This window comes from Linepithema humile, chromosome 7, assembly GCF_040581485.1.
Source record: "Linepithema humile isolate Giens D197 chromosome 7, Lhum_UNIL_v1.0, whole genome shotgun sequence".
Taxonomy (NCBI): domain Eukaryota; kingdom Metazoa; phylum Arthropoda; class Insecta; order Hymenoptera; family Formicidae; genus Linepithema; species Linepithema humile.
This window is the reverse complement of record NC_090134.1, coordinates 11812560-11840151: the sequence shown is the minus strand read 5'-3', so window position 1 is coordinate 11840151 and position 27592 is coordinate 11812560. Positions and strand designations below refer to the sequence as shown.

General features: G+C 35.5%; 1 protein-coding gene across 3 annotated transcripts in view; it reads right to left on the bottom strand.

The window, feature by feature from the left end:
* Hmt-1 (ABC transporter ATP-binding protein/permease Hmt-1) overlaps positions 1-27592 on the bottom strand; it is a 69604-nt gene that overhangs the window by 10722 nt on the left and 31290 nt on the right. For all 3 annotated transcript variants that reach the window (XM_012361032.2, XM_067359275.1, XM_012361033.2), the window contains 5 exons: positions 20881-21104; positions 7414-7694; positions 7223-7323; positions 6769-7112; positions 4356-4513 (listed from right to left, as the gene is read on the bottom strand). In XM_012361032.2, coding sequence (XP_012216455.1) covers positions 4356-4513; positions 6769-7112; positions 7223-7323; positions 7414-7694; positions 20881-21104 — 1108 coding nt within the window. The remainder of the gene's footprint in view (positions 1-4355; positions 4514-6768; positions 7113-7222; positions 7324-7413; positions 7695-20880; positions 21105-27592) is intronic.

The window sequence follows — 27592 nt, the reverse complement described above, 5'->3', positions numbered from 1 at the left end:
CTCGCTTGTGTGGTGCCGCCATGGTGGGGGCTCTTCCCCTCATGTGGTGCTTGATGCAGGATGCTCGATCTTGCATCACTGGCACGCAGCATTAACGACGAAAAAGAACGCAACAATATATATGAAAAAATTGCCATTTGTAAGCAGCTAGCTTAAACCCACGGATTCCAACCACAGGAATCCTGCCAAACAGATAAGATACACTGGGGAACGACTAGGCAATGACCTGAGTCGAGCGCGAAGAAGGCGTCAAACTTGACACCGCGCACGTGTTCAGTAGGTCTGGAAAACCGAGATGCATTAGCTATAATTTCCACGTGAGGCACGCGACCGGCATAAAATGTCAAATTTATTAGTTCCGCAACCTAAGACATTATCAACCTGTATTCGACCAAGTTTCAACCCTCCAATCAGAAGGCCTAGAATTAGAGCAGCCACATCTATAGACCACCCACCGGTCCATCTTATCCTAAAAGACATCGAGATGGACCCCACTAATGCATATCAACACCAACCAGATTATGCAATATTGAAACTTACCCCTACTGTATATGGACCCAAAACGACGCTGTTCCTTATTCGTTAAGATCCTTTTTCCCCATCTCCATCATAAGTGACATGATCTAAACGCTAATCTTATTAGCTAATGTGACACTATTCTTCCCCGCATTGAAATTTCCTTGTAAAACTAACTTCTATTTGACTCCTGCCTCGAAAATCTAAGATTTTTCAAATGGATCCACCTCAGGAAAAGGGTATAAAAACTCGTGTCCGGGTCACTTCAACACAGTTTTTCCACATTTCGTCGAGAGTTTTTACACCGTTCGCCACATTTCTTCATTAGTAATGCGGTCCATGAATCGAAAGTTTAGTTGCTATCAAAAAAAAAAAATAGAACTTAGTCACTAATTCGGCACTTACTCCGGAACAAGAATTCATCCTTAAGAACAGCGATTCTCAGCAGGAGCGACCACTTCACGAATCTATTAAGATCTGCTCGAATTGTGTCTACCTACAGAAACGAGTAATGCTTCGTAACGAGTAAGTTAATTCATTTTCTTCATTTTCTTCCTTTCTTATCTTTCCTCTTCTCTGATTTCACATTTTCCCATTCTTCCCTTATTATCTTTTATACTCATATTCCCAAATTATCACCGTCAGTGAAAACCAAACGTTCTTTGCTGCCCGTTGCTGGAGATCGTCAGGGTCGAGTTCGAAGGGAGCGTCCTTTTTTACTCTACCTGTCATTAGCTGCCATACTCTCGCCGTACACTAGGTACACGGCGAGGATCTCCACGCGCGCAATAATCGACGTAGACAAACACACCCGCCCTGAATTTTACACTCCACTAGAACCATACACACAGATAGATTCACCACGTATCATTCCAATAATTTCTCAGGAACCTCCTCAGTCTCAGCATATTTTCGAATTAAGGCCACCTTCCCTATCGAAGTCGATTTCATTAATTCTAGAAATCTTTGATGAACTACCTGAGATTCTAGAATATCGGCCCCCGACACTTCCCAGTTCCTATCCATCCATAGAAAACCTTATTAATGAATTGCCTGACAATCCAAATTTCGATAACATTTCTGTCCTTTCCAATGCCTCTACCATCGAATACATAGAACCTCCTTTCAACTTTCCTAACTTTGTTTTCACCGGACATGATTTTTTAAATTTGGTTCTCCCTCCTGAGGAATGACACAAAATCCACTAAAATACACAATCTTGACACTTTAATCTAAAATATCATAAGCTTTCGAAGTCGTCCTATTAAAATTGTCTTTTTTTTAGCACTCATGTATATTTTGTAATGTTTCTATATGTATAAAACCAAATTAGTTACTAATTTTAATATATTAACACTTTTTTTTACTATTATTATTAATTTTACTGTCATTCTTATTATTAATTTAACCCAGGCCTCGGAATTATTTCATCTTTTCAGCTGATTCTCGTGGTATACGCCTCCTTTCCTCTCTTCACCGCGCGCGCGGCAGCCGCTAGGGCCAGTGCCGCCGAGCGTTAGGAGTGGCGCTATCCGATTAATGTTAAAAAAATTTATTAAAAATATTTTTTTCTTCCATAGCAATAGTACCTCATGGGTGACGTGGAAATCTATTAAAATATTTGCACATAATAAATTTAAAAATAAAAAAAATATTTTTAATAAATTTTTTTAACTTTTAATGATCAAGGAAGAAGAACCCAACATTTATCGGATAGCGCCGCTCCTAACGCTCGGCGGCGCTGGCCCTAGCAGCTGCCGCGCGCGCGGTGAAGAGAGGAAAGGAGGCGTATACCACGAGAATCGGCTGAAAAGATAAAATAATTTCGAGGCCTGATTTAACCAATCAAAGATAGAGAAATAAATGCGAATTTGTAACTAATTTAATTTTCTTTCATTTTATGTCATTTTATTTTATTTTATTTTTAAGACCCTTCGTTATTCCTTTTTCCCTCATTCAGCTCTCGCATAAGAGTTCCGTCTCGGATAAAAGGGATTTAATTCCTTCACTCAAAAAGGAACCTACAAGCGGTTGATCTGCTGACAGAGTAAAGGGACCTACCCGGTTGCTGACCTGTCACAAATCACACAGACCACTCGGCTCGAGCGATCAGCCCCAATCAAACTGATCGCCAAGTTTTCTCTAATTCTTTCTGTCAGAACGTAACAATAATTATAGTCAATTATAGTGATAATAGTAATCAATAGTTAAAATAATAATCTTTTCATTTTTTCGTTTAAATGAAAATTGCTGGAATCGTCAATCGGCAACATAGGTTTTTTTTAAATGTTATATTTATAATTAAGAGACCAAAATTGTTTATCACAATTCCAGTGTTGCGATATGGGACCGGTTGTATGCGCATGTGCGGCTCTGCGCATGTGCGGTGATGGAGATCCAGTGCCGTTATATGTTATGTGTTGACCGTATGGCGGGACGTTTTGACATGAGAAGGTCTGGTGACTACAAATAAGGTAAGATTTATTTATTTACAAGCATGGAATCTACGGAGCCAGCAGCTAAAAAACCAAGAAGTAAAAAATTTCAATCAATTTCAAAAAATTTAGAAATATTTTTAATGTAGCGGGGTAACGGTGCCTTGTTTAATTTGTATGAGACACTGTACTGACGCCGTATTGCCGCACATGCGCATACAACCGGTCCCATATCGCAACACTGCACAATTCATGAAAACTTAAAATTTAAACATGCATATCTAAAATTGGGAAATATTGTACCTAATAATTTTTTTCTAATTCCTAAAAATAGGTTATTTTCTGCACTCTAAATCAGACTGTCTTTAATACAACTTCAATTTTATTTATTTTAATTGGATAAGTACAAATAATAAATATTTTTTTTTTATAGCACATTTTTAAACGCATCTATTTAAAAGTTTAAGGGACAACTAGGCGTAAAAATAAAGAAAAAGACAATGTAGGAAAATGTAGAAAAAAAATAAAAATAAAAAAGAAATAAAATAAAATTATGTTATTCTTCTGAAGCCGGTATTCTATGGCTGGTAGAGATTTGTCAAACTTTGGCAAGTTATACCAAATCATCCCGAGTCACCGAGAGATAGGGTAGCTTATCATTGCTCTTGACTTATGGCTGGTGGCTTGAGGTTTTCCGTTGAGTGTCGAGAAATTGGTCTCAAGTCAAAGAACTTAGTATCACTATTTCGAGCTGAACTTAATAAATTGGAAATTTATCCAAGCCGTAAATGGTGACAAATTACCGCACTGTGCACGGAAAAAAAGAATTTACTGGCACGGCAAATTTTACGCTGTTATAGCAAAACATGTTAACTATTATATGGATAGCAAAGAAATTTGTTACGAATGCTAATTTTATTTGTTGCATAATTTTGCTAAATCCGCAAATTATATCACTATTATAACAAATTGATTTTTACTTTGCCATTAAAATTTGCATTAGCAGTGACAATTTCGCTGCATTAGCAAAATACATTTGTTAGAAATAAATTATTTTGTTGTAGCAACAAATTAATGTGTCTTTACGAACAAATGTACTCAACAAAATTTATCTATTTTATCAGCAAAAGGTGTTGATGTATCGAATAATTTGGAAAATTTATTATGGTAGCAAAGTTTTGTCGCTATAACATCTAATATACAATAGCAATGATGATTTTGCTGCAATAATAATTTTTTTTTTTCCGTGTAAAGTATATACGGCTTATTATAGCTCGTTGCTTACAAAGTCGCGAGTCGAGTCTATGCAAGTACCTATGCCAGTATAAACAAGCCACAAGTCATAACAAATCACCAGCCGTGATATACCGGCTTTATACCTGCAATTCTATCATTTTGACAAACCTGTGTTTCGTAACCGTTTGGAAATGTGAGAATCCTTTCATGGATATCCGCGTATTTTGCAGCAGCTATTATATCCGCTTCCGCTGCATTGATACGTCCATACTGGATGTTATATTTTATAGTATTGTTGAATAAAACAGTGTCTTGTGGTACGACACCTGCAAATCATGCAATATTTTCAGAATAAATTTACAAAACAAACTAAATTTTTTATTTCAACAAATATTATGTCATGTTAAAATATCAGTTTTTTTCTTTAAAATAAATAACTATAATAAAAAAGAGCAATGTGATGTAGATTATTTTCATACGTGATTCCTTTTTGAATAATATTCCATACAATATACAGGGTGTCCCATTTTAATTGACCCCTGTTAACTTCGCAAGAAATGGTCAGATAAAAAAAATTCTCTACAAAAATTGTTGGGTTTGGATTGCATACTTTTTTTTAAAACCAATGTGTTTACTTTATATTAATTAATTTGTCTCATTATTTTGTGCATAAAAGTATTAAGGTAACATTCTCAAAAACTGAATGTTTTACAAGATATTTTATATTTTATGTCAAAATACTGTAACTTTCAAGCCTCATAACTCGAAAAGTACTTAACAAAAAATTTCATTATAGTGTTTTGAAAAGCACTTGACACCAGCTATTAGATTCTGGAATCAAAAATAGGATGTTCTATTTAAAAAAACAAAGTTGACCTCCATATGACCTTGGCACGTACACCCTAGGTTAAACCAATATCACTATCGGATGTCCCCCTCCAAACCCAACAACTTTTGTAGAGAATATTTTTTTATCTGACCATTTTCTGCGAAGTTAACAGAGGTCAATTAAAATGGGACACCCTGTATATTGAATAGATTTAAATATTACTCAACAGTTTTAAATAGTAAAATCACTTATGTTAATAAATTCAGAACAAATATAGTTTAGAAAATTTTAGAAAAAGCGTAAAATAATAAAAAAAATAATCTCCATACAAAAATATATACACTGCTCAAAAAAATTATAGCATAGAAAAATTTTGGGCAAAAATTGATCAACTTTGACAGACAATAACTCTGTGAAAAATCATCATAAGACCCTGATTTTTTTTTAAATGAAAGCTTGAAATCTGTACTTTAAGATACTATTGCGCGATTTTAAGTTTAATGCACCCCGACTGTAACCTTTTAAATCTGAGGGCATGTTTGTCATACTGAAAATTGCAAATTTTGATGGAATGCACGGACTTGATAGAATTTTTTAGGGGGATGCCGTTTACAGGGGCATAAAGCTGGAAACTTCCCCTTTAATTAAAAAAAAAGCAAGTTGCTGCAATTTTTTTTCGCAAAGTTACAGCACTTTAAAGTAGTCCTTGCATTTTTGACATGTATCATCGGCATTACCGTTACCGGATGTGCACTACGGCGAGGTTGCTGGTCGAATATCGCACAGCGCGCGCGTGTGTGTGTGTGTGTGTGTGTGTGTGTGTTAGCAGAGATAAGGACCCCGCGGTTCGTCACTTTCGCGGTATCCCCCAAAAAAATTCTAGCAGGTCCGTGCATTCCGTCAAATTTTGCAATTTTCAATATGAACATGCCCTCAGATTTAAGGGGTTACAGTCGTTGGGGTGCATTAACCTTAAAATCGCGCAATAGTATCTTAAAGTAGAGATTTCAAGCTTTCATTAAAAAAAAATCAGGATCCTACGATGATTTCTTGCGGAGTTATTGTTCGTCAAAGTTGTCCAATTTTTACCCAAAATTTTCCTATGCCATAATTTTTTTGAGCAGTATTTTAAAAAGTTAAAAAATATTAAAAACTAATATGTCGTGTAGCTTCTCAAAAACAATAATGATAAAACGAGGCAATAAGAACCAGAAGCTATTGATTGGAGCACAAAAAATTATTATAATTATAGAAAAATTATAAAACAGATTTTTTTTTATTTTTTTGTCTTTTTTCTTGTTCTTTAATTATTTTTATATATTTTTAAAATTTCTTATATTACTAAAATCCATTTTCATTTCTCTTTTTTTCTATATTCCATCAAACTAAAAAGAGATCGAAATTGTAACTAAAATGTATTTTTATTTTTTATACACAAAATAATATTTTTTGCGTCTTTGATAGTCGCTCTTTTAATGCTTGTCTTTTTTTCGGCATTGTTTGCATTTAAAAAACTAATTTTTTAAGGTAACGTAAATAAAACTGCAAGAAAAAACTATTTTTTATAATAGTAAGTATAACAAAAATCACTATTTTTTATATTTTTTTCTTTTTTTGTAATTTTCTCATCAAATCTGATGTAGTGTACACTTTTAGAAGCCAAATTAAATTTAATGCATAAAAAATTAATTATGGAAAATTACTTTCTGAAATAACAAATCCATGCAAGACAAAGTAATGATATAAAAATACCTATAGTTTTTCTGAGAGACTCCTGTTTGACGGTTTTAACATTTTGTCCATCGATTAAAATCGCGCCTTGCTCTACATCATAGAAACGAAATAATAATCGCATTATAGTGCTCTTCCCAGCACCGGAAGGACCGACTAGTGCGACCGTTTTTCCCGCAGGTGCAGTAAAACTAATGTTTCTAAGTACAAGTTTCTCGAGAGTGTAGCCAAATGATACATTTTGAAATTCCACTTGTCCATGCTTAACGTCCAATAATCCGGCGCCTGGTGCGTCTATCACCTCTTGTTCTTCTCTAAGTAGTTCAAACATATTTTCCATATCGATAAAATTCTTTTGAATAGCCCTTTGGACAAAGAAATTTGTTCAAGTATGAATTATTTAAATGAATTGTTTGAAAGAATAGAGATTAAGAAGTCCATATTAAAAATCATATGTTATACTCGTTTATATTACCTATAATATGTTCCAAACCAATTTAGCGGTACATAAAGTTGCATTATATAACTAACAAACAATACATAGTCGCCAATTGTTAAACCTTGGTGGAACACAACCTACGAAGAAATCAATTTATTATTATACATTTTGTCATTATAATTAAAAATTATTATATTTGGAATAATTATTTTTGCAAAAGCACTAACCATGTGTAAACATAATAACGATCCACATAATAAACCTCCACTGATAACTATATTTTGTAACGTGTTTAAAATATTTGACGTAACCATTGATGTCCATTCTTGTATTTGGAAATCTAAAATTGACTTTCTATAACTTTCAACTTCGTATGTTTCGGCACCATAATATTTCACCGTTTCAAAATTAAGTAAACTATCAACGCTACGTGCTTTTTGAGCATTATCTGCCAAATTCATACGTCTTTGAAACTTCGTACGCCATTCCGTGATTATGATAGTTGCGGCTAAAATAACAGACCAAATTTATATGCGTGGTAAGTGGTGTGGCCACGTGGTGGCCACGTGGTATCTCACATAGGACGCACAACTAGGATAGACTAACGTAAGTGGAGAATTTAAATTTAGTATTTTGCAATTTACTAATCTCTAACTTTTTAAATGTTAATTACATATACAGTAGAGCCTCGATCTTACGAACTAACAGGGGGAACAATGGTTCGAAAAATCGGATTTGCCGGATTTTCCAAAGTTTAATATAATTGGTGAGGCGATTACCGTGTTATGATTAAAAACATGGAAGAAAAAAATAACAAAAAAGAGTGTAACCGGACGACGGGTTTTCGCATAGGATAGAAGGGGAGATACCTATTGCACTGTATTATTATTACTTGTAGTACTTTACTTGTCAGTAAAAAGAAGAAGAAGAGGAGATCACCTCTCAATGACCTTAACCTTAATATATGTTATTAAAGTCATAGTCCTGAGTAACAAAAAAAAATTTTATCCGGTATTTATTGAAAAGTTATTAACAAATAAAGTTTGAAATGTTTAGAATTATACATTCAGGATCGATTGTCTTGATTCTCACATATGTTATCAAGACCATAGTCTTGAGTAATGTTTACAAAGTTTTAGCCGCCGCTCACTGTTTATTTAAAAGTAAATTATAAACAAAAAAGTTTCACAAATTATACGTAATTTTTGGACGCCAGTACGGACTTATTTATCAATAAGAAGTACAGAATTTTAGATCCTCGTATTTCTTCAGCTTAGAAATTTCGTGTCACGGACCAAACTAAATGAGAATAGCCAGATACGTGAATCACCACCAGAAGGCAGCAGTTTCGTTATGTAAGTCATCGGCGCACAATGGACATAAAGTCGCTTTTTGTGGCCAAAAATCGTTCGACGGTAGAATTCTCAACCGATTGCAATAAAATGTTTTTTAAAATACGCGTCATTTATTGTATTATAGCAGAGACCTGCACATTTTTTAATATTACAATTTGTTAATTAACAAAAAATCGTAATTGTTATGAACTTTTTGGCAAACATTTTTTTGTATGTTCATAATTCCTTCAATTTTTATATATTAGGGTTTTCAGGATCGCTGATTACAAAACCGTGACTCAAATTTCAAAATTCAAAATGGCGGACTCAATATAGCGGACGTGAACTGAAAATGCAGACAAATTTCGTAAAATTTGGTATACGGGGGTTTTTGAGATCGCTTAAATTGAGCGATTTAAAATTTTCAATCTTCCAACTACTCGCGTTTAGCGTTACCCAAAACTAAGAACGTGGATCTAGCGAGTTTATAGTTCCATTTTAGTCTTTTTTTCTTTTTTTATTTTTTTCACCTTGGTGTATTTTTTATTTAGTTTTTTTCCTTTGTATGTATATAAAATCTCGAAGAAATAACTTTTCACTTTTCATTACATTTTAAGAATTTTTTGGCATCATCCGATAATTCGTTATCTCGTTTGTCTGTTTTCAATCTTGAGCTACTAATAAGTGGATCAGATGATACTAAAAGATAATGAATAACATCTTCATTATTATTGCATCGAGATGACCATCTACATACTATTATGACCTCGAGCATCTCAGAATGCTTTATTGTTTGCCTCTTGCGCTTCCTCTGAATAGCGACCAATGGATAAAAATGATGACGTTATTATGTCACCATCGTGCATTAACATTTTATGCACTGATCTAACCTCTCCTTTTGAATCTCCCGCTTCCTTTATCACCCCCTTCCACCAAACCAGATGGTCGTAAGAGGGGAGACCCCTCGGAGCCACGCCATATTAAACTAAACTTTATGCACTGTTGGTGGCATAAAGTACCAACTGTATAAGTCCACGTATAATTGAGCGGTTTCTAAAGCGTATTGATGGAATTTCACAGCATCAATGTTTTGGCTGCTAGTGAGTACTTGCAAGATGATTCCAACCGCGTCACTAAACGTTCATTAAGTTGGCAGATTTTGGCTACAACTTGCGGTTTAGCGAAAAAATGTCTAGCAATATTTCCAGTATTAGTATTTACTGCACCTTGTTTTACCACGTCAACAATTATGCCAAGAGCTTCTTTCAAAGAATTTTGAATGAATTTCTTTCTATTTTGCTTACAAATGCAGTCAAATAGATCTAAGATTTATTGCACTCTTGTTACATTGTTAAAGTATGTATAGTGTATTATTAGTTCATTAGTAATTTTAAGTATTATTAATAATGGTCTTTCACACCATCTTTGAGGTTCCACTAACTAGGCGCGTTCGATTTTTTTAAAGTGAATCGTCGCCTGGAGCCCTATCGTACCACCTTCAAATCAGTGAAATTCGTTCTACGTTTTGCCACTTTTATTTTCGTCGCCTCTAGCACTGCTTTTCTTAAAATCCATATTATAAGCAATATAGAGTAAGCACTCCATAAAACGGATTTTGCAGTGTAGAGTCGACAATCCCAATTTATAAAATTCTGTTTTTTGTGGTAAGATGCTTATAATCTCCAGTTTATTCATTTACGTGGGTTTAGCCTCACATATATTGCACGAGTTGCTCGATTTTTGATTAGTTATAATATTGTACGTTTTTTCATTAATCATGGTGCACTGTAAGTCATGAATTACAGAAAATAAAATGTTATCAATAGCAATATATGTAGGATGAAGACTACTTATTTTTTCTGTGTAATAATTATTCTGTACTGTGTAATAATTATTATATACATGTACACTCATTTAGAGTGTTGATCGCATTTTCTGCAATAAATTCAAATTTAATCGGGTGACAGAATCTGATTGATGGCGGTCGATCGTTTACCCATATAATTTCATGATCAAATCTAAGCTCCAAAGGGACAAATAATATAATAAACACAGAGTGATCAGATCTATTTGGGTGTTCGTCAATTTCATTACTCGTCGATGCACCTTCATCCGTATTGACTACTTTGGAACTCGTCTCCTTATTAATATCTTTGGCCCTGTTTTGTTGAAGAACTTGTTGACTTGAAGCTCCATTCATACCCCATTTACTATGCAAAATTAACGATTTGTCTTGCGATGAGCCTAAAATTTCAGGTGCTAGAGAATATATCAATCGACGGACTGTAACCACTTGACCACAAGTAATGATTGCAATTTGACACTTGCTGCATTATCTGGGACATGAATATCTTCAGGATAGCATCGCGTTTTTGCAGATAGAATCTTCGAGTATGGAGAATAGCTTTTATGACCGAAAAACTTTTCATTGTAGGATTGGAGTGTATTATACTTTGATTTAGTCAAATCCAAATCCATATATGTACATTGCCAAAACTGTATCACTAAAGCGCTCATTTTCTTCGGTATTTTTTTCTTTCTTAACAGGTACAAGTGCTCGTTTGTCATGCCCATGTCTTGCTGCTCTATGTAATTCTTCCTGGCAAAACGTAGAACGAATTTCACTAATTTGAAGGTGGTACGATAGGGCTCCAGGCGACGATTCACTTTAAAAAAATCGAACGCGCCTAGTTAGTGGAACCTCAAAAATGGTGTGAAAGACCATTATTAATAATACTTAAAATTACTAATGAACTAATAATACACTACACATACTTTAACAATGTTAACAAGAGTGCAATAAATCTTAGATCTATTTGACTGCATTTGTAAGATGTATTTGACTGCATTGTATGTTACCGTTCCTCCACTAATCTCTACAGTACAGTAACTCTTGCTAATATGCAGTAATTTAAAATAAATAGTTAAAAATTGTCCAGGTGTGTAATCTTTCGATAGAGGTAAATGATAAGAAGCAAGCGTGGCTAATCGAGTAAGGCGAGTGGCAGGAATATTGAAAATCTCGTGTTTGAAAACTGCTTTTGTAACATTTTTTTTTTCTTTTTCGAAATTTGTTTCTAGCACTGCACCATCAAGTGAATCATTAGATAATGCTTTTGGCTAAAAAATATTATTTTATATTTATTAACAATAATTGCATATGTTAAATTGCACTTTGTTGCAATATGTATGTTGTAAAATGACTTTATTTTTCTATTATAATAGCAAATCAGTATTCTTTTTAAAATAATTAGTTATTAGTTTAACATATGCAAATATATTATTAATATACAAAAAAATATTTTTTAGCAAAAAAAACATTATTAACTAATTTACACTGTTAGAAACAAATGTGGAAAAAAGAAAAAAAAGTTGCAAAAATTAAGTCTCGAATACGGGACTTCGAATATGCTAAGCACTCGCCTTACTCGATTAGAAGCACTTGTTTCTGAGCATTTGCCGTCCGCTATGTGTTTACGTCGGCTCGATGATAGCAAGACAGAAATGTCCGCTCTCTCTCTATAGCCGAACAGTCGAGCGCACACAGACGCGTGACGTAAGCGCTTCTTACTTGTGTTGGGACTCGAGAGCCGGGAGCCCGGTAGGAGATATCGCATCATTGCATGTGACAAAAACCTTGTTGACTAGTGTTATCAGACACACAGTTCTATTGCCAGTTGGTAACCTCAACATGTTACACAAATTTCTTCATTCGACATATAGTAATGAAGATCTTATTAATTATTTGTGTGAAATGCGACGAGTAATTGGGTGATATCAGAAAATTATACATATAGATACGTAATTATTCATTTCGATTTTCAGAACATTTTCGCAATGCATTTACATTTATTTACGTGTAGTAAATTGAATGGGTGGAGGAGGGTCCCCGCGCACGCATTTTGTTTATTACGTTTAAATAATTAAACCTGCTAAGAGTACGTTCTATTAAATGTACATGGAGTCAGAAAATTACGTGTAATTCATGAAATTTCTTTTGTTAATAACTTTTTTTAATAACTTATTAATAACTAGTTAAAATTGTCAGTACTAGTTTCTTGATAACATATGTCATTGGAAGGTGGTTCTATATTCTTCATTTTTATCGTAGTCATTTCACATGGTCACATTACATTTTTGAAAAAACCATGTATTACAATATCTAATAATACACCAAATAAATAACTAATTGCACTGACTGATTGTATAGCAGTGTTGGGCGTTATTCGAATAAATTTTTATTTAAATAACTTTCTTCGAATAAACTTTTATTCGAATAACAAATAAAATTTCGTTATTCGTTATTGTATGATTAGATTTTGTATAAAATTCCATTCGTTATTCGTTCATTCGTTATTCAATTACAATTTCTTAATTATTTATTCGTTATTCCTTATTCGTCATTTGTTCTTCTTTTTTTTAATTCTTTTCCTACGAACTTTTCCGTGCTATATCAAAATTTATCATGACGATCTTTAATAAAAACCAAGGTGTTTCAGGAATTCTGCCTCGCCGCCGAATAGGTACAAAGATAGAATAGGAAACATTGAGTGCGAGTGAGATACGGACATAGTCATTGTAGAGAAATAGCGTGGTCGCCAAACACTCGTATAATCAACTACTTTGTTGTTACCTCGACATCTATTAATATCGCCGAACTCAGGCCTACATGCATCTTTCAATGCAACGCATCCGCATGCATGCAGCGTCTTATGAAATCGAAACAATTGCAAGATGACATCGTATAGACCTGAATAAAGCTCAAGCTCACGAACTTCTGTTTCGGCGATCAAAACATTAAGGGTGCAGTCCCATTGAGCACGGATCGGAATGACCGATCGGATTTCTCACCAGAATTCTAGTGAATTTTTGATCCTGCTATTTCTTCCGATCGGAACGCGTATTTCTGTCTGTTTAGAACATCCGGAACTGTCCGGAACGATGTTAGTGTTAGTAACAAGCCAAAATGAGTGCCAAATATGACTAATAAAACTGTTTTTTCATCCATCTCTATGAATTTAGGATATTTTTAGTCGCATTAAGGTTAAAACTGTCTAATATAAAACTGTCTGTTACAAAATATAGTTTACGTTTCTTCACACATGTGTCCGTTCCGTTTCGTAAAAAATTTTTCTACCAGTCCCATGTAGCAAAAACGGAACGGAAATATAGTTATAAAATATATTTCACTCTAATAATTCAGTATTTTTAAGCACTCATAGCAATGTAATTTGCAAGAAAATTGCAGAAATTATGTACGTAATTGCTTCAACCACATTTAAATAACGAAATATTAACGTAATTAAGTACATTTACTTGCGATCGAGGCGACATTTCGTTCCGTTTTTGCTACATGGGACTGGTAGAGAAATTTTTTACGGAACGGAACGTGAACGGAACACTCAATTCTAGTGAGAAATCCGATCCGTCATTCCGATCCGTGCTCAATGGGACTGCACCCTAAGAGTGCGTTCCACTTAACACCCGCAACGCTCCTAGGATCATTTTATCCTTGTTTTTCATCGAAAGTTAAGGATAAAATGATTCTAGGAGCGTTGCGGGCGTTAAGTGGAACGCACCCTATGTCGACAGTAGGGATAGAGTGGGGATAGCTAAAGCGGTAGACATCTCGCCAGCTAACGCGACACTACTGAAATTTATTCATTATTCACGAATAACGAATAATTCGAATAACAAATAAAATCAATTTATTCATTATTCGCGAATAAATCGAATTTATTTGTTATTCGAAATAACTTTTGCCCAACACTGTTGTACAGTTAAGAGCGTTGAAAGCTATCCACTCGGGTATCCCTACCATTTACTAAAAGCATTTATTACATTCTCTATTTGTCCATTTTTTCTTGGATGTTAGATAGAGATTGGTGCCTCTTCTTCTATCTATTAATCTCCATTTAACATCTAACAAGGAAAGAACCAAACTTGTGTACTTAGGAAGTCCCCCTCTACAAACTGTTAAAGTTTGATTTATTTGCGTTACCCATTTGCGCCTCACAGACTCTCCTTGTAAGAAGAAATGAAAAAATAAAAAATGTAATAAATACTTTTGTAAAGTGGTGGGGGTATCTGAGTGGATAGCTTTCAAAGCACCTGATTATACATCACCTATCGATCATCTCACAAATTACTGATAGGCAGTTCAAATTTTAAATATCTTTGAAATTCCCAAATTTTGTTCGGATTTTGTTTAAAATACGGTAATAAAATTGAGGTCATAAAATAGAGTGTCTACTGTATATGCATTATTTAAAAATTAACAGTATTATAAATACATTGCAGTATTATAAAAATTTTTTATCTTTATTATAAAAAAAATATATTTTTAATTCTTGCTAAATACAATATCCGTTAGTTTTTGAGATCGCTAAATACAAATCTCCCAAAATTTTGAATTTAATGGTTGATCTGATATAGCAGAATTAAAAAATTATTCAAGTTTGTTACTTTCAAGTTAACTAAAAGATTTTATGATTATTACATTAAAGTCCCATATTAAAATTTTGAAAATCAAAAAATTATTTTTATAAAACAAAATAAAAGGATTCAGCACGATTCTTATGAGAAACTATGTTTGATTAAATTATCTGAACTTTTTATATGTTACAGTTCTTGTAATTCTAATAAAAAAAATTTAATGGACACCAAACATTTGTAAGTACAGTTTTTAAGATATAGACACTTGAGTCTTTCACAAGATCCGCTTGCACCACTCAGCTATATATAACATACTAGAGAGCTATATATAATATATATAACATACTAGAGAGAACCTTTCCCATACGAATCAATATGTAGTTTGCGACCAAAAGATAGCAACAATACACGGAGATACTTTCCACATTTACTGGAGATATTAAAAACGAAGACAGACCAATATAGCTCTCCGTCTAATATATGTAGCTCTCTCTTTTCCATAATGGGCCATCTCCACTTCTTTAAAGCTCACTCCAGTTTCCAGTATGTTATACAGAGTCTGTCCATAGATGTCCAAGCAAATATCTCACAACTGATTGAAGTTACAAGAAAGTTTAATAAGAGAAATTGTACGGCTCTGAATCAACTACAAAGTGCATGTAAAAATTTTTTTTACTGACCTTTTCGAGTTATAAAGATCAATATAGTTTTTTTAAATAGATATTATAATTAATACCTATAATTTTTTTTGCATATTTATGTAGTAAAGGTTATTTACAATCAAAATCATATCTAGCAAAAAATTGTTACTGCACCATTTACAAGATAATCGACATCTTAAGTATTAAAGTAGTAAATTGGATTGTAAGTATTTTTGAACGTGGGAATGTCAAAAAAGTAAACAAACAATGTTTTTTCATGAAACATTTATTGACACATAAATTGCTCGAAATTTTGACCATCATGTTTGATACAGCATTCAACGTGTTTTATAACGTTTCTCGTTATTGACTGCAGCATTTCTGCTGTAATGTCTACAACAGCTCTAGTGATCTTACATCGTAAATCTTCTTCATTTTCAGGAATAGTTGCATAGATAGTGTCCTTAAGGATATTATATATTATATTATATATTATATATTATATATTATATATTATATATTATATATTATATATATTATAGATTATATCCCCAAAGGAAAAAATCGCAAGATATCAAGTCCGCAGACTTAGGGGCCATTGCATAGAGCCATTAGTACCTATCCAACAATTAGGGAATCTATCATTTAAAAAATTGACTATAGCACGTGTATTGTGTGCTGGAGCCTTCACCTTGTTGAAAAAAAATGTCTCGAAAGATTGATAATGGAAGATCGCGTAAATATTCTGAAAAAGTTGTTTGTAAAAATTCCAAATATCTGGCACTATTAAGATGACCATGGAAAAAAAAGGTCCAATAATTTTTGTTCCGATAATTCCGCACCATACGTTCACCGTAAATCTGCGTTGAAAACCTCTATCTCTTGTTGCATGTGGATTTACATCGGACCAAGTATGCTCGTTATGTCGGTTTTCCACACAACAATTTGGAAAACAAGATTCGTCAAACCATAATATTCAACAAATTCACACTAAAGAAAGCCACATAAAAGCAGAAACGTTTGTGTTTACAATTCTATCAAAAAAAGTCAAATATATGTAATAACAACCAACTCGGCTTGTTTGCCTTTTATTTTCTTTGTGTTGATTGTTTGTTTACTTCGTTTTAATCTCTTTGACATTCATTTGACAAACCATGTTCAAAAATACTTACAATCCAATTTACTACTTTAATACTTAAGATGCCGATATCTCGTAAATAATGCATGGTAACAATTGTACGCTGCTCGAAAAATTAATCAGGAAGCAATCTGTAAGAGACAGAGAAAAAATTACGAAACTGACCGGGTTTTAACTGAACTCGGGATCCTTTGTTCCACGCATTTAACACTAAGCTTTCTGCCCCGCGACAGCTTCACTGCTCTTACAATTGTTTTGATTTTCCTAACTATTTCTAACCTAACGTGGCTTCGCAATTTTATAAATTGTAAAGATTCTTAAACAATTTTTCACTAGATATGATTTTGGTTGCAAATGATCCCTACTATATGTAGGATGCGGTGCAGTATAGACTTTCGAATAGCGCGCGAGATAGAGTTAGGCAGGATCCGTAAAGACAATACGCGCAGCGACGCACGCATAATAAACAAAAAGCGAGTGGACACAGGAGTCAGTGCGAGACCACGACGAGCGAAGTAACGACGTGATATCTTTTGTATTTTCCTTTTTTCGCAAGTCACCTTTTTCATTTATTGTATCCCCGGTATTTAAAATACATTACATCTATAACTTTATAAATCTGGTCGGATTATTACATTCTGTAAACCCAGAGAAATATATCTTACATGTATAAATATGCAAAAGAATTATAGATATCCGTTTAAAAAACCTATGTTGACCTTTATAACTTGAAAAGATCACGAGTAAAAAAAAACTTTACATGCACTTTATAGTTGACTCAGAGCCGTGCAAATTGCTCTTCTTAAACTTTTTTGTGATTTCAATCAGTTGCGAGATATTTGCTCGGAAATCTATGGACAGACACCCTGTATAGCTCACTGGCTTGCACGCTTTGCCTACATGAGTTTGGCGAGCATATCCTTCTGAATATGCATATTTTTGTACGCAAAAATGTCCGTATATGTCTTTATGTTTGTGCAAATGTTTGTACGTATAAGGTACTTTTATTCGCTAATGGAAGTTGGTGCGTTTATGGTTAACTGTTCCACACCAAGGGCGTCAGCGTTACAACAATACATACAGCAAATATTCTTGGCGCTCGGCTCTAACCGACTCTAAATAGCTTTAAATAATAAATACGTAAGTAATATACACACTCACAAATATTTACACAAACATAAGGATATCTGTGGACATCATGCATACAAAAATATGCATACATAAACAGATATGCACGACAAAAATCGCACAAGCAAACAAGTCTTGTAAAAGAACTTTAAAATGTTTGTAATTCAAAAACTGTATGAAGGTTTTGTGCCTATCAAGTGACCACTAAGTGCCTATTTTTTAATCAAAGACGTGTTACGTCCTGATCAGACTTCACGATTCTTTTCTTTTCATTAAATACCAAACCTAGTAAACGCGGGACCAACAAAAAACTCTTAAAGAATATTATAACGCCAGAGCTGTTTTTCTCACGAGACACTAAAAGCTCGAACTTTCTCACAAAGAAAAATAGCAAGGGGGATAGATATTTCAAAATACCTTGGTCGCTCAGCGTGCCTATCGTCGCCAGAAAAATCGTAAAAGTCAAAACTTGCGGTAACTGGAGTCTTTAGTCGACTCCAGATGTTTAAAGTAAGAAATAAAAAGAAAAACTGGCACCAGCTAGCCATATATTTGGATTCCGCCTACGGGAACCCTAGCTAGTAGATAGGGTTTTACCGAATGACGATCGGGCAATGACCGCAGTCGCACGCCGAGAAGGCACGACACCTGATACGGTGCACGTGTTCAGTAGGTCTGGGAAACCGAGATGCATTAATCGCACTCTCCACGCGACCCCAGGGCTACGCGACAGTCGTAAACTGTCAAATTTATTAGATCAGTGACCCAAGGCCTTGCGAACTCATATACCGATTCTCAACCCTCCAATCCGAAAGCCGGGAATCGGGGCAAACACCTCTATAGATCACCCTTCATTCCGTCGTATGGTCTAAAGACTACGCCCATCCAAATCTTAAGACACTGAGATGCACCCCACCTATACTAATTAACACCAACCGGGTTACGCCACCTCAAAAACCAACCCTCATCGTATATGGACCCGAAACAAAGCTATTCCTTATTCGTTAGGGCCCCTTTCTTCCTACCCCCATTCCAAGTAACCTAATTACCTAAACCTAATCCTATTAGCTAAAAATGACGCCTCCCTCCCCCACATTAAAAATCTTCTCGCAAAACTAATTCCTATTCGATCCCCGCCTTAAAAACCTAAGATTTTCCAAATGAATCCACCCCAAGGAAAGGGTATAAAAACCCGTGTTCTGGTGGCTCCAGACTCAATTATTCAACAGTTCAGACTCAATTATTCAACAGTTCTTCAGGCAGTTTTTTTTTGCATAGTTCTTTACACAGTTTACTCAGATTCTTGAAACAGTTTCTCGAGTAGTTCGGGGCGCAAATTTAAAGTAAAACTAGTCGATACTTTGTCGCGACCAAGTGGTGCATCTCGAATAGAGGGTCCATCACCCTGACGGCACCATCCCGCAGCAGGGTGCCTACACGTTTACAAAAAAGGTCCGACGCCTATACAACACCATCCCTCAACGGGGCGCCCGCTTAAAACCACCGAACCTACTCAACCCGATCAGAAACTACCCTGCAACGAGTAAGTTAATTTATTTTGTTTTTATTTTTCTTTCACTGGTTATCACTTTATTCCTATTATGTGTTCCGTCCTCAATTCGTTTAAAAATTTTTTTATTTATTAGTGAGAACTGAACATTTGCCGCGACCCAGCAATCGTCGGAACCGTTCAGACCTCTCGGCATTCGCACTATGCCTAGCCATATTTCTCCCTCCGTATATTAGATACACGGCGAGGGTCACTGTAAGACCCGTTAGAAGTAGGCGACACTCGTCATTCAATAACTCTCGTACAACCACATACACGCAAACCGACCCACCTCCTGTATTATTCCTCAGGAATCTCCTCAACAACCTCCTCAACTCTTCCCCGTGTTCAACCCTCCACCACTTCCTACTCCCAGATCTATCTCTCCGATCCTTGAAGAGCTCCTAGAGTACAGACCCCCTTCGCCTGTCCGTTTCCATCCTCCTCCAGTAGAGGCTCAACTGGAGGAATTCCCACATAACGATCCGGAGTTCGGCAACATATCCGTCAACTCCGAAGCCACCACCATAGAATACGTCGAACCTCCTCCCAATCTCCCTCACCCTGTATTCACAGGGTTTGACTTCCTAAACCTAGTCCTCTCCCCTGAGGAATAACGCACTGAGAAATCACACACATTTATACTCACAATCACCATTGTAAAAAATACACAAACAAAATTATAAATACACACATGCAATTAAGAATTAAGTTTTTTTGTATCAAAATTAAATATCCAATTAAATTAAAATGTTAAGCCATTAGCAAATTAAAATTTTGTTCTTATTCATTTAATCACCCTCCTTGTTCGTGACCCCCTCACCCATCCCCTCTCAAATTTGTGCACGAAGGTTCCGTCCCGGGTAAAAGGGATTCGATTCCGTGACCCAAAAGGGAACCAACGAGCGGTTGACCTGTCGACGGAGTAAAAACGACTCTTCCAGTCGCTGACCCGTCGCAAGTCCTAAACGTGCCCCTCGGTTCGTGCGGTCAGACCCGTTTACATTGATCGCCGAGCCCAACAAAAAATTCAACTTCTATCAGGACGTAACACATTATATACCATAGTTAACATTGTATACAGTTGTACCATAGTTATAACAAAATAAAATACGTCAAAATAGCTCTCTTTTACAATTTTGAGCTTGAATTTCTCAAAATTGTGATGTAATGGAGTATTTTCAAAGTTGGTATCGTATTGTGCAACAACAAAAAAACTATAAAAAGATATATCTTGCATTCTTTTGTTTTTTTTTTGTTCAACTATGTGATTGATAACTGTTAATCGTTGCTAATTTTTTTATGCAACTATAATCCATTTCTTAATCCTGAGTATAGCAGACCACAATATATGTAAAGTTTTTACGCTATTACTATTGCTATAAACATCAGTGCTTTATCTCTGTGTTTGATATCTCTATTACTAATATTATTATTATTATTATTATTATTACTATTGCTACGCTTACCAATATAAAGAACCATAGTTGTAAAAACGATGAGTCCAAACCATTTATTAAATGCTGTGATGAAAAATAAGACGGCCACAATAATATCAACAATGGTTGGTAGAATTGAAAAAAGAATATAATTGAGTAAATTATTAATCGAATCTGTGCCACGATCCATGATTCTTAACACTTCGCCAGTCTTTCTTCCAAGATGCCAACGTAAACTCAATCCATGTAAATGCCTAGAAAATATTGAATATAAAAATAAATAAAAAGAGAAGCTGCCTTGTTTATATAAAATTCAAAATCATACAGATTAAAGTAAAGAATAAGCTAATAAGTAAGCGTAGATATCCATGCAAATTCCATATAATATGAAAAATAACGCTTTAATTTCTTTCTAAATTTCTTTAAATTTTTTATATAAGCGCCATGTATATTTTATTAGTATATATGTATTTTAAAAAAAAATTTAATCCAAATAAAAAATATTGAATACAAAAAAACTTGGTGCTACTACAAAATATTCTAATATATTATAATATTATATATATAACTTATATACATAATATTATATATATAAAAATATAAATTTTCGACACATTATTCAGTGTAGCAGCGCCAAGCCTTTGCATTCAATATTTTTTTCATTTGGATCAATTTTTTTCTTTTAAATACATATATACAAATAAAATATACAAGTATTATACTTTTTATTAAAGATAGTATTTTTCATATCTAAATATAATAAAAAAAGATATTAACTTTATACAATTGTGCAATTGGAAATCACCATTTTGTACAATTATCATATAATAGTTCTCTTAATAGTCTTTATGGGCAATAGTTGTTTTCATAGAAATTATATATATACAGGATGTCCCATTTTAAAAGACCCATTGGAATATCTTTTTAGAAAAGCGTTTTAGAGAAAAACGTTTTAAACAAAAGTTGTAGGGTTCAGAGGGGGATATCCGATGGTGACATTGTAGCCCAGAAAACAAAGCTTTTAACCTCAAAATAATTCGCGGAAATCTGAAAATGTGCAGAGGTGTTTAATTAGTTTCTGCCAATCATGTCTGAAAATCCCCCATGATTCCCTCCCTTGCTTCACTCATAATCGATGTAAAAAAATTGTTAGATGATACATATCATGTAAGCGGCGGAAAACAAGACATAGAAAGGTATTAATAAGTCATATGTTATTAACCTTTAGATCGTCGGCAAATGAGGTGTCATAAATCAGTAAATTTGCCGTAAAAACTCATATAAATATGTCAGGGATATGTGGTACAAAATTCTTGTCCAAGCTCAAGCCATTATAGTGGCTTTCCGGCGGGGAAAGGAGAGCAAAAATTAAAAAATGTTTAATTTCGAAAATAAAGTGTTTATAAGAGTATTTAAGATCGCTGATCACTATTATGAAGTCAGATTTTTAAAATTTTCCACGATTGCACCAGTATTGCAGATCAAACCTTAGCACAGAGCTCGGAATTAGTTGCACATTTCGGGCCGATTCCCGAGACGACGCCTCCTGTTCCCCCACTACCGCTTGGCCGCTGGCAACCGAGCCGCCGATAGCTCTGGCTCAGGAGCGTTTTATATTAGAAATAGGCTGGATTGTTTAGGCATCTCTCAGGAAATCGTAACATTTTCTTCGCTACATAAATGTTTATTTTCATTAATAATTAAATATATATATTATGTATTAAATTGTTGGTAACATTTTTGAAAATTTTGAAAATTTTTTGAAACCCGAATAACTGCCGTTCTATGGGTCAGATTTCGACGGGTCAAGGTGCGATCGACGCGGGAGATCGAATAAACAAGGCATTTTACGTCATTTTGGTCCTATCTGGTATTATTCCCTATAATCCCTATAAGGTCCCACATAGGATTATTGCACTTTTTGGTACATCTTAGGTCAATCTGTTGTAAAAAAGCCAATATCTGGTAAAAAAAAAATAATTCTCAATTTTTTTTAATTTTGTTGTTTTAGGTCGTAATTTTGAAACTTTGACGCGGCGGGGAGAGTTGAAAATATTATCCGATTGGATTGCACTTTTACACACGTCATATGGATGGCAAAAGGCAATTTTTTCGCACTATTAGAATTATGAACTCGAAAAATCGGTTTACCCTCCCCCCTCGATGTTATAGGTGCCTCCTCAGGGGGCACGAGAGGTGGCGGTGCCCCTCAGCGGTGGACCGCAGCAAATGCTGCCTCCACTGCGGGGGCGCCGACCATCTCGCCGGGGCATGCTCGCAGAGGAGGGCAAGCTGCCCCGTGTGCAAGGAGGCGGGCAAACACTCGGCCCACCGCATAGGTAGCCGAGTGTGCCCGGTCGTCCCCCCGAGGGGGAGACGCAGAAAGAGGAAGAGGAAGGAAAAGGGGGGGACAAACCCTCCCCTCGACCCTACTCCTGAGAGAACGGAGGAGGGGGGAATTATATCCTCCTCACTATCTCCGGTAAAGGAGATAGAAAAAGAAAGGGGGAGGAAGAATCCTCCCCCCTCATCACCACTAAAGGTGATGGAGATAGAGGAGAGAGGGGTTGACCTCCCCTTGTCACCTTCTATGATGGAAGAGGAGGGGGGGACTGCCCCTCTCAACTCAATAAGAATTGAGGAAAAAAGGGAGCTTTTGCCCCCTCTTAAAAAGGATGGGGGGGATAAGAGGGGGGAAGGTGCTATTCGGGGCCCGCCTCCGGCCCCCACTCTTGAAGGGAGCGGGGAGTTGGACGGGAGACTTACCCATCCTCCGCCTTCTCCCCCTATACTACCGAGGGCGGGGAGCACAAGGCCCCCTCAGTCCAAGGTGGCTGAGTTGAGAAAAAGGGGAGTGGAGGTTACCCCCGTAAAAAAGACGCGGGACCCTCTCTCCCCTACAATAAAGGAGAGAAAAAAGAGGAAAGGGGACCTCTTCCCTCTACAAACCCTCGTCATCCTTGGATGACAGGGGGAAGGCCCGGGATTTCCAGGGGACTACAGGAGCACGATGTGGAGGTGTGCTGCCTCCCCGAGAACTCCTACGAGGTGCTGCAGGTGTGTGCAGGGTTTTTGAGGGAGCTGTTTCCCAACGAACAGCACAGGCCGGACCCATAGGTTGGCCAGAAGGAGGAGAAGGCGAACAATACGTTCGTCTTCCGTGGTTCTGTCGGGACTGGAGAGGTCCGCAAGAGGGTGTTGAGGTTCCTGAAAAAAGTCAGGAGCCTCGACACACAAAAGGTGTGGCCTGGAGGCGTAGAGGTTCTCCCCACCTGTTGGGAGGAGTCGGATATCCATGCCCTAGGAAAGAAAAGGAGAAAAAGAGGAAGTACGAGGATATACTCGCACTTCCCCACGCAAGAGTGGCGTACCTCCGAGAGGCTGGAGAGGATTATGGAGGACTATTTGTCCTCTGAACCCTCTTCACCTCCTTGCTGCGGAGGAAACAGAAGGAAGACCAGTGGAGGCGAGAATAAGAGAGGAGGATTTTCCTCCCCTCCCACCCCCGCCATCCAAACCTCTCCTATAAGGGAGAGGTGAATTCATTCCCCCCTCAATGGCCAGAGATGGGCCTTATCGCTCACTCTCATGATGGCCAACGAGAGGAAAATTAAGTAAGAAAAGTGGGTTCTCATAAGAACGAGAACCCACACTGGACTTAGTCCAGAGAATGGCCCCGAAAAAAAGGACGACTCCGAAAGGAGACAGCTGAGGGGTTGGGGTGATGTTATACCCTCAAGGTCTTCCGCCCCAACCCCTATCAGCAGGGCTAGAATCAACAAGGAGGGTTTTTAGCGGGTAGGTCCTCGCGGTGTCCTGACATTTTAGTCAGAACGAGAGCCGCGAGGGAATCCCGCACTCCCCCGTAGTACGGGCTGCGGGGGGTCTTTTCGAAGATTTTCCCTCCTTGCGAAAAAAAAAAAAAAAAAAAGGTCTAGTCACTGGCTTTATCAGTTTCACCTTGAGTGGCGTCGCCAAAGTCAGGACACCTTGTAAAGAAAACACATAGTTGCTTTTAAAAAATTATGTAATTTGCAACATGCAGCTGCATACTTTTTTTTAAAGCAATTATGTTTTTTTAGACTAATTGATTCGTCTTATTATTTTATGCATAAAAGTATTAAAGTAAGATTACCGAAAACTGAATGTTTTACAAGATATTTTGTATTTTATGTCAAAGTACTGTAACCTTCAAGTCTTATAAAAAGTATCGAAAAGTACTTAATAAAAAAATATTTCATTATAAAAAAGTGTTTTAAAAAGCTGTCGAGGTAAGCTACAAGAATATGCAATGAAAAAGGGGTTTCCATTTTAAAAATTCAAGGTGACCTTGTCCTGACCTTGGCGACGCTACCCAAGGTTAAACTGATAAGATCAGTAAATAGATCTTTTTAAACCCTACAACTTTTACATAAAACTTTTTTTTGTCTCTCTTAGTTTCCGAGATATCCGCCTGGGGCGATTAAAATGCCCCACCCTGTATATTAAAAAGATTTGTAAAGATTAGCAAAGACCCCTTTGCAAGGTTTAAATTTAAGCGACATAACCCTTAAATTTTTTGCCTTCTTACATTAATAAATCCATTATATACTAAAAATAAACTTATAAAGATTAGCAAAACCTCCTACGTAAGATTTGAATGTAAGCAAAATTTTAACGCTGAAATTTTGGGAAAGTCCCAGTTGCGCACAGAATAAATCAAACACAGCAGGTTGAATGAATCAGACACAGGTTCTATCGGACACAATAAGAAACGGACACACGGTAGTTGCAATCAGACACATCTTGTACCCATGCGTAGAAATCATAAAAATAGTGCTTCAGATGCAAAACTAGATCTATAATTATACGGTTCCACATGAGTTTGGAAATTTCCGCGCAAAGCAAAGTCTATCCCCATTGCCCAGTGCTTTCGATGCGAAACAAAGTCTATAATTATACAGTTTACTCAGTGAACTTTTTTTGTTAATAACTTTTAAGATATGATTAAAGACGAAAAAATAGACAAAAGCAAAAAAGCAACAAGTAATTAAAGTAATGTTTTTAAGATTAGGAAAACTGTCATGGAGCATGTGTCCAATTGCAACTACCGTATGTCCATTTCCTATTGTGTCCGATTTTCAATGTGTCCGATTAGCATTGTATCCGATTGTCACTGTGTCTAATTCCAACCATCGTGTATCCGTTTCTCATTGTGCCCGATTCATTCAACCTGCTGTGTTCGATTTATTCTGTGCGCAACTGGAAATCACACGAAGTTTTTTGCCTTCTTACGTTAATCTATTACATAAAAAATCTACTTATGACATAAAAAAGGATTTGTAGAGATTAGCACAGACTCCTACACAAGGCTTCTATTTTGATAAAATAGAAGGTTCTTCACAAAGTTTTATCGCAATCAGAGATAAGTTGTTTTATCGAAAATAACCATTAATCAAACCAAATAATTAACTGACTTAATTTGACGATTGTAAAGAGTCTAACTACTATTATAACAACATTTATCACTAAACATGTAAACCTCAATTATTTTGCGCTACGTCTCTGTCATAAAAAGTGCATGTGATTTTTTCCTAATCAAGTACATTATGTATTAATATTTGATTGTAAAATTGAGAATGTGTCTAAATTTTAGATTTTATATTACTCAACGCTGGGGAAAGGCTGATATAGGCTGATTTGTTGATATTATCTTGCAAATCCACATTTGCAATACCAACCAGCATAGGCTTATCTGCTCCCTACATTCTTAGTTTGATATTGTATATCATTGAAGCCTTGATTAATAACTTCAAATAATTAAAAATTAAATATCTCGGAAATTAGATATTTTCGTTTAATTTGATTTAGATTATGATTGTTTAGATTAGATTAGACTAGATTTCATTAGTTTTTATCTTTTATTATTGTTCATACACTAACTATATCCAAAAATACAAGAAAATAAGCTTTTTTAATTTCTTGTTTTTTTTTGCTGATAATGATACTTTGACACATTGGTACCTATAAACTTATTAAAATACTAATAAAATAAAACATCTTAGTAAAATATTTCTGAAATCTAACCATTTTTTTATATTGAAATCTTAAAAATCGTTAATTCAGTTGAATAAGTAAAATTTGAATTTCTTGGAAACTAAACGTTTCCTTCAATTCGCATTTGTGGCAGACATTTAGTAAGTACTACATGCCTTGTAAAATCTCGTCAAAATCGGATATGGGTCATATATTAAAGTTCAGTCCTAAATTTTATACCTAAAGGTAATGCACCACTTGACTCTTATTATATTAACCCTCTTGGATCACTGCCTTCAACTGCCTTTAATTGTTTTCAAAAAAAAGTATCGTCATATTTTTGTAATTGTAGATACATTTTCGAAATATGTGTATACTACTATTCAAAAGACGCGATCTACTAGCCCGGCAGAAGTCTTACAAGGAAACTACTCGAGGTGTCTTCCGCCGATTTTAATAAATTTTGCATTATGTTGTAGTTGACTAAAATACACTATTATTCATTTTTTCAGGCGTCAAAATTATTCATTTTTTCAAGGCGTCAAAATTAAAGGATAGAAAATTTCGATTTTTGGGTGTTTTTTGAGCGACTGTATCTCCACGAAAAATGGACGAAAAAACTATTTTAAAAAAGCGTTTTAAAGCTTGAATCTTCTAGTTTCTGAATCTTCAAAGAAAACTCTCGTATCATCATTTTTAACTGAGTTATCCTCCATTGAACAAACCA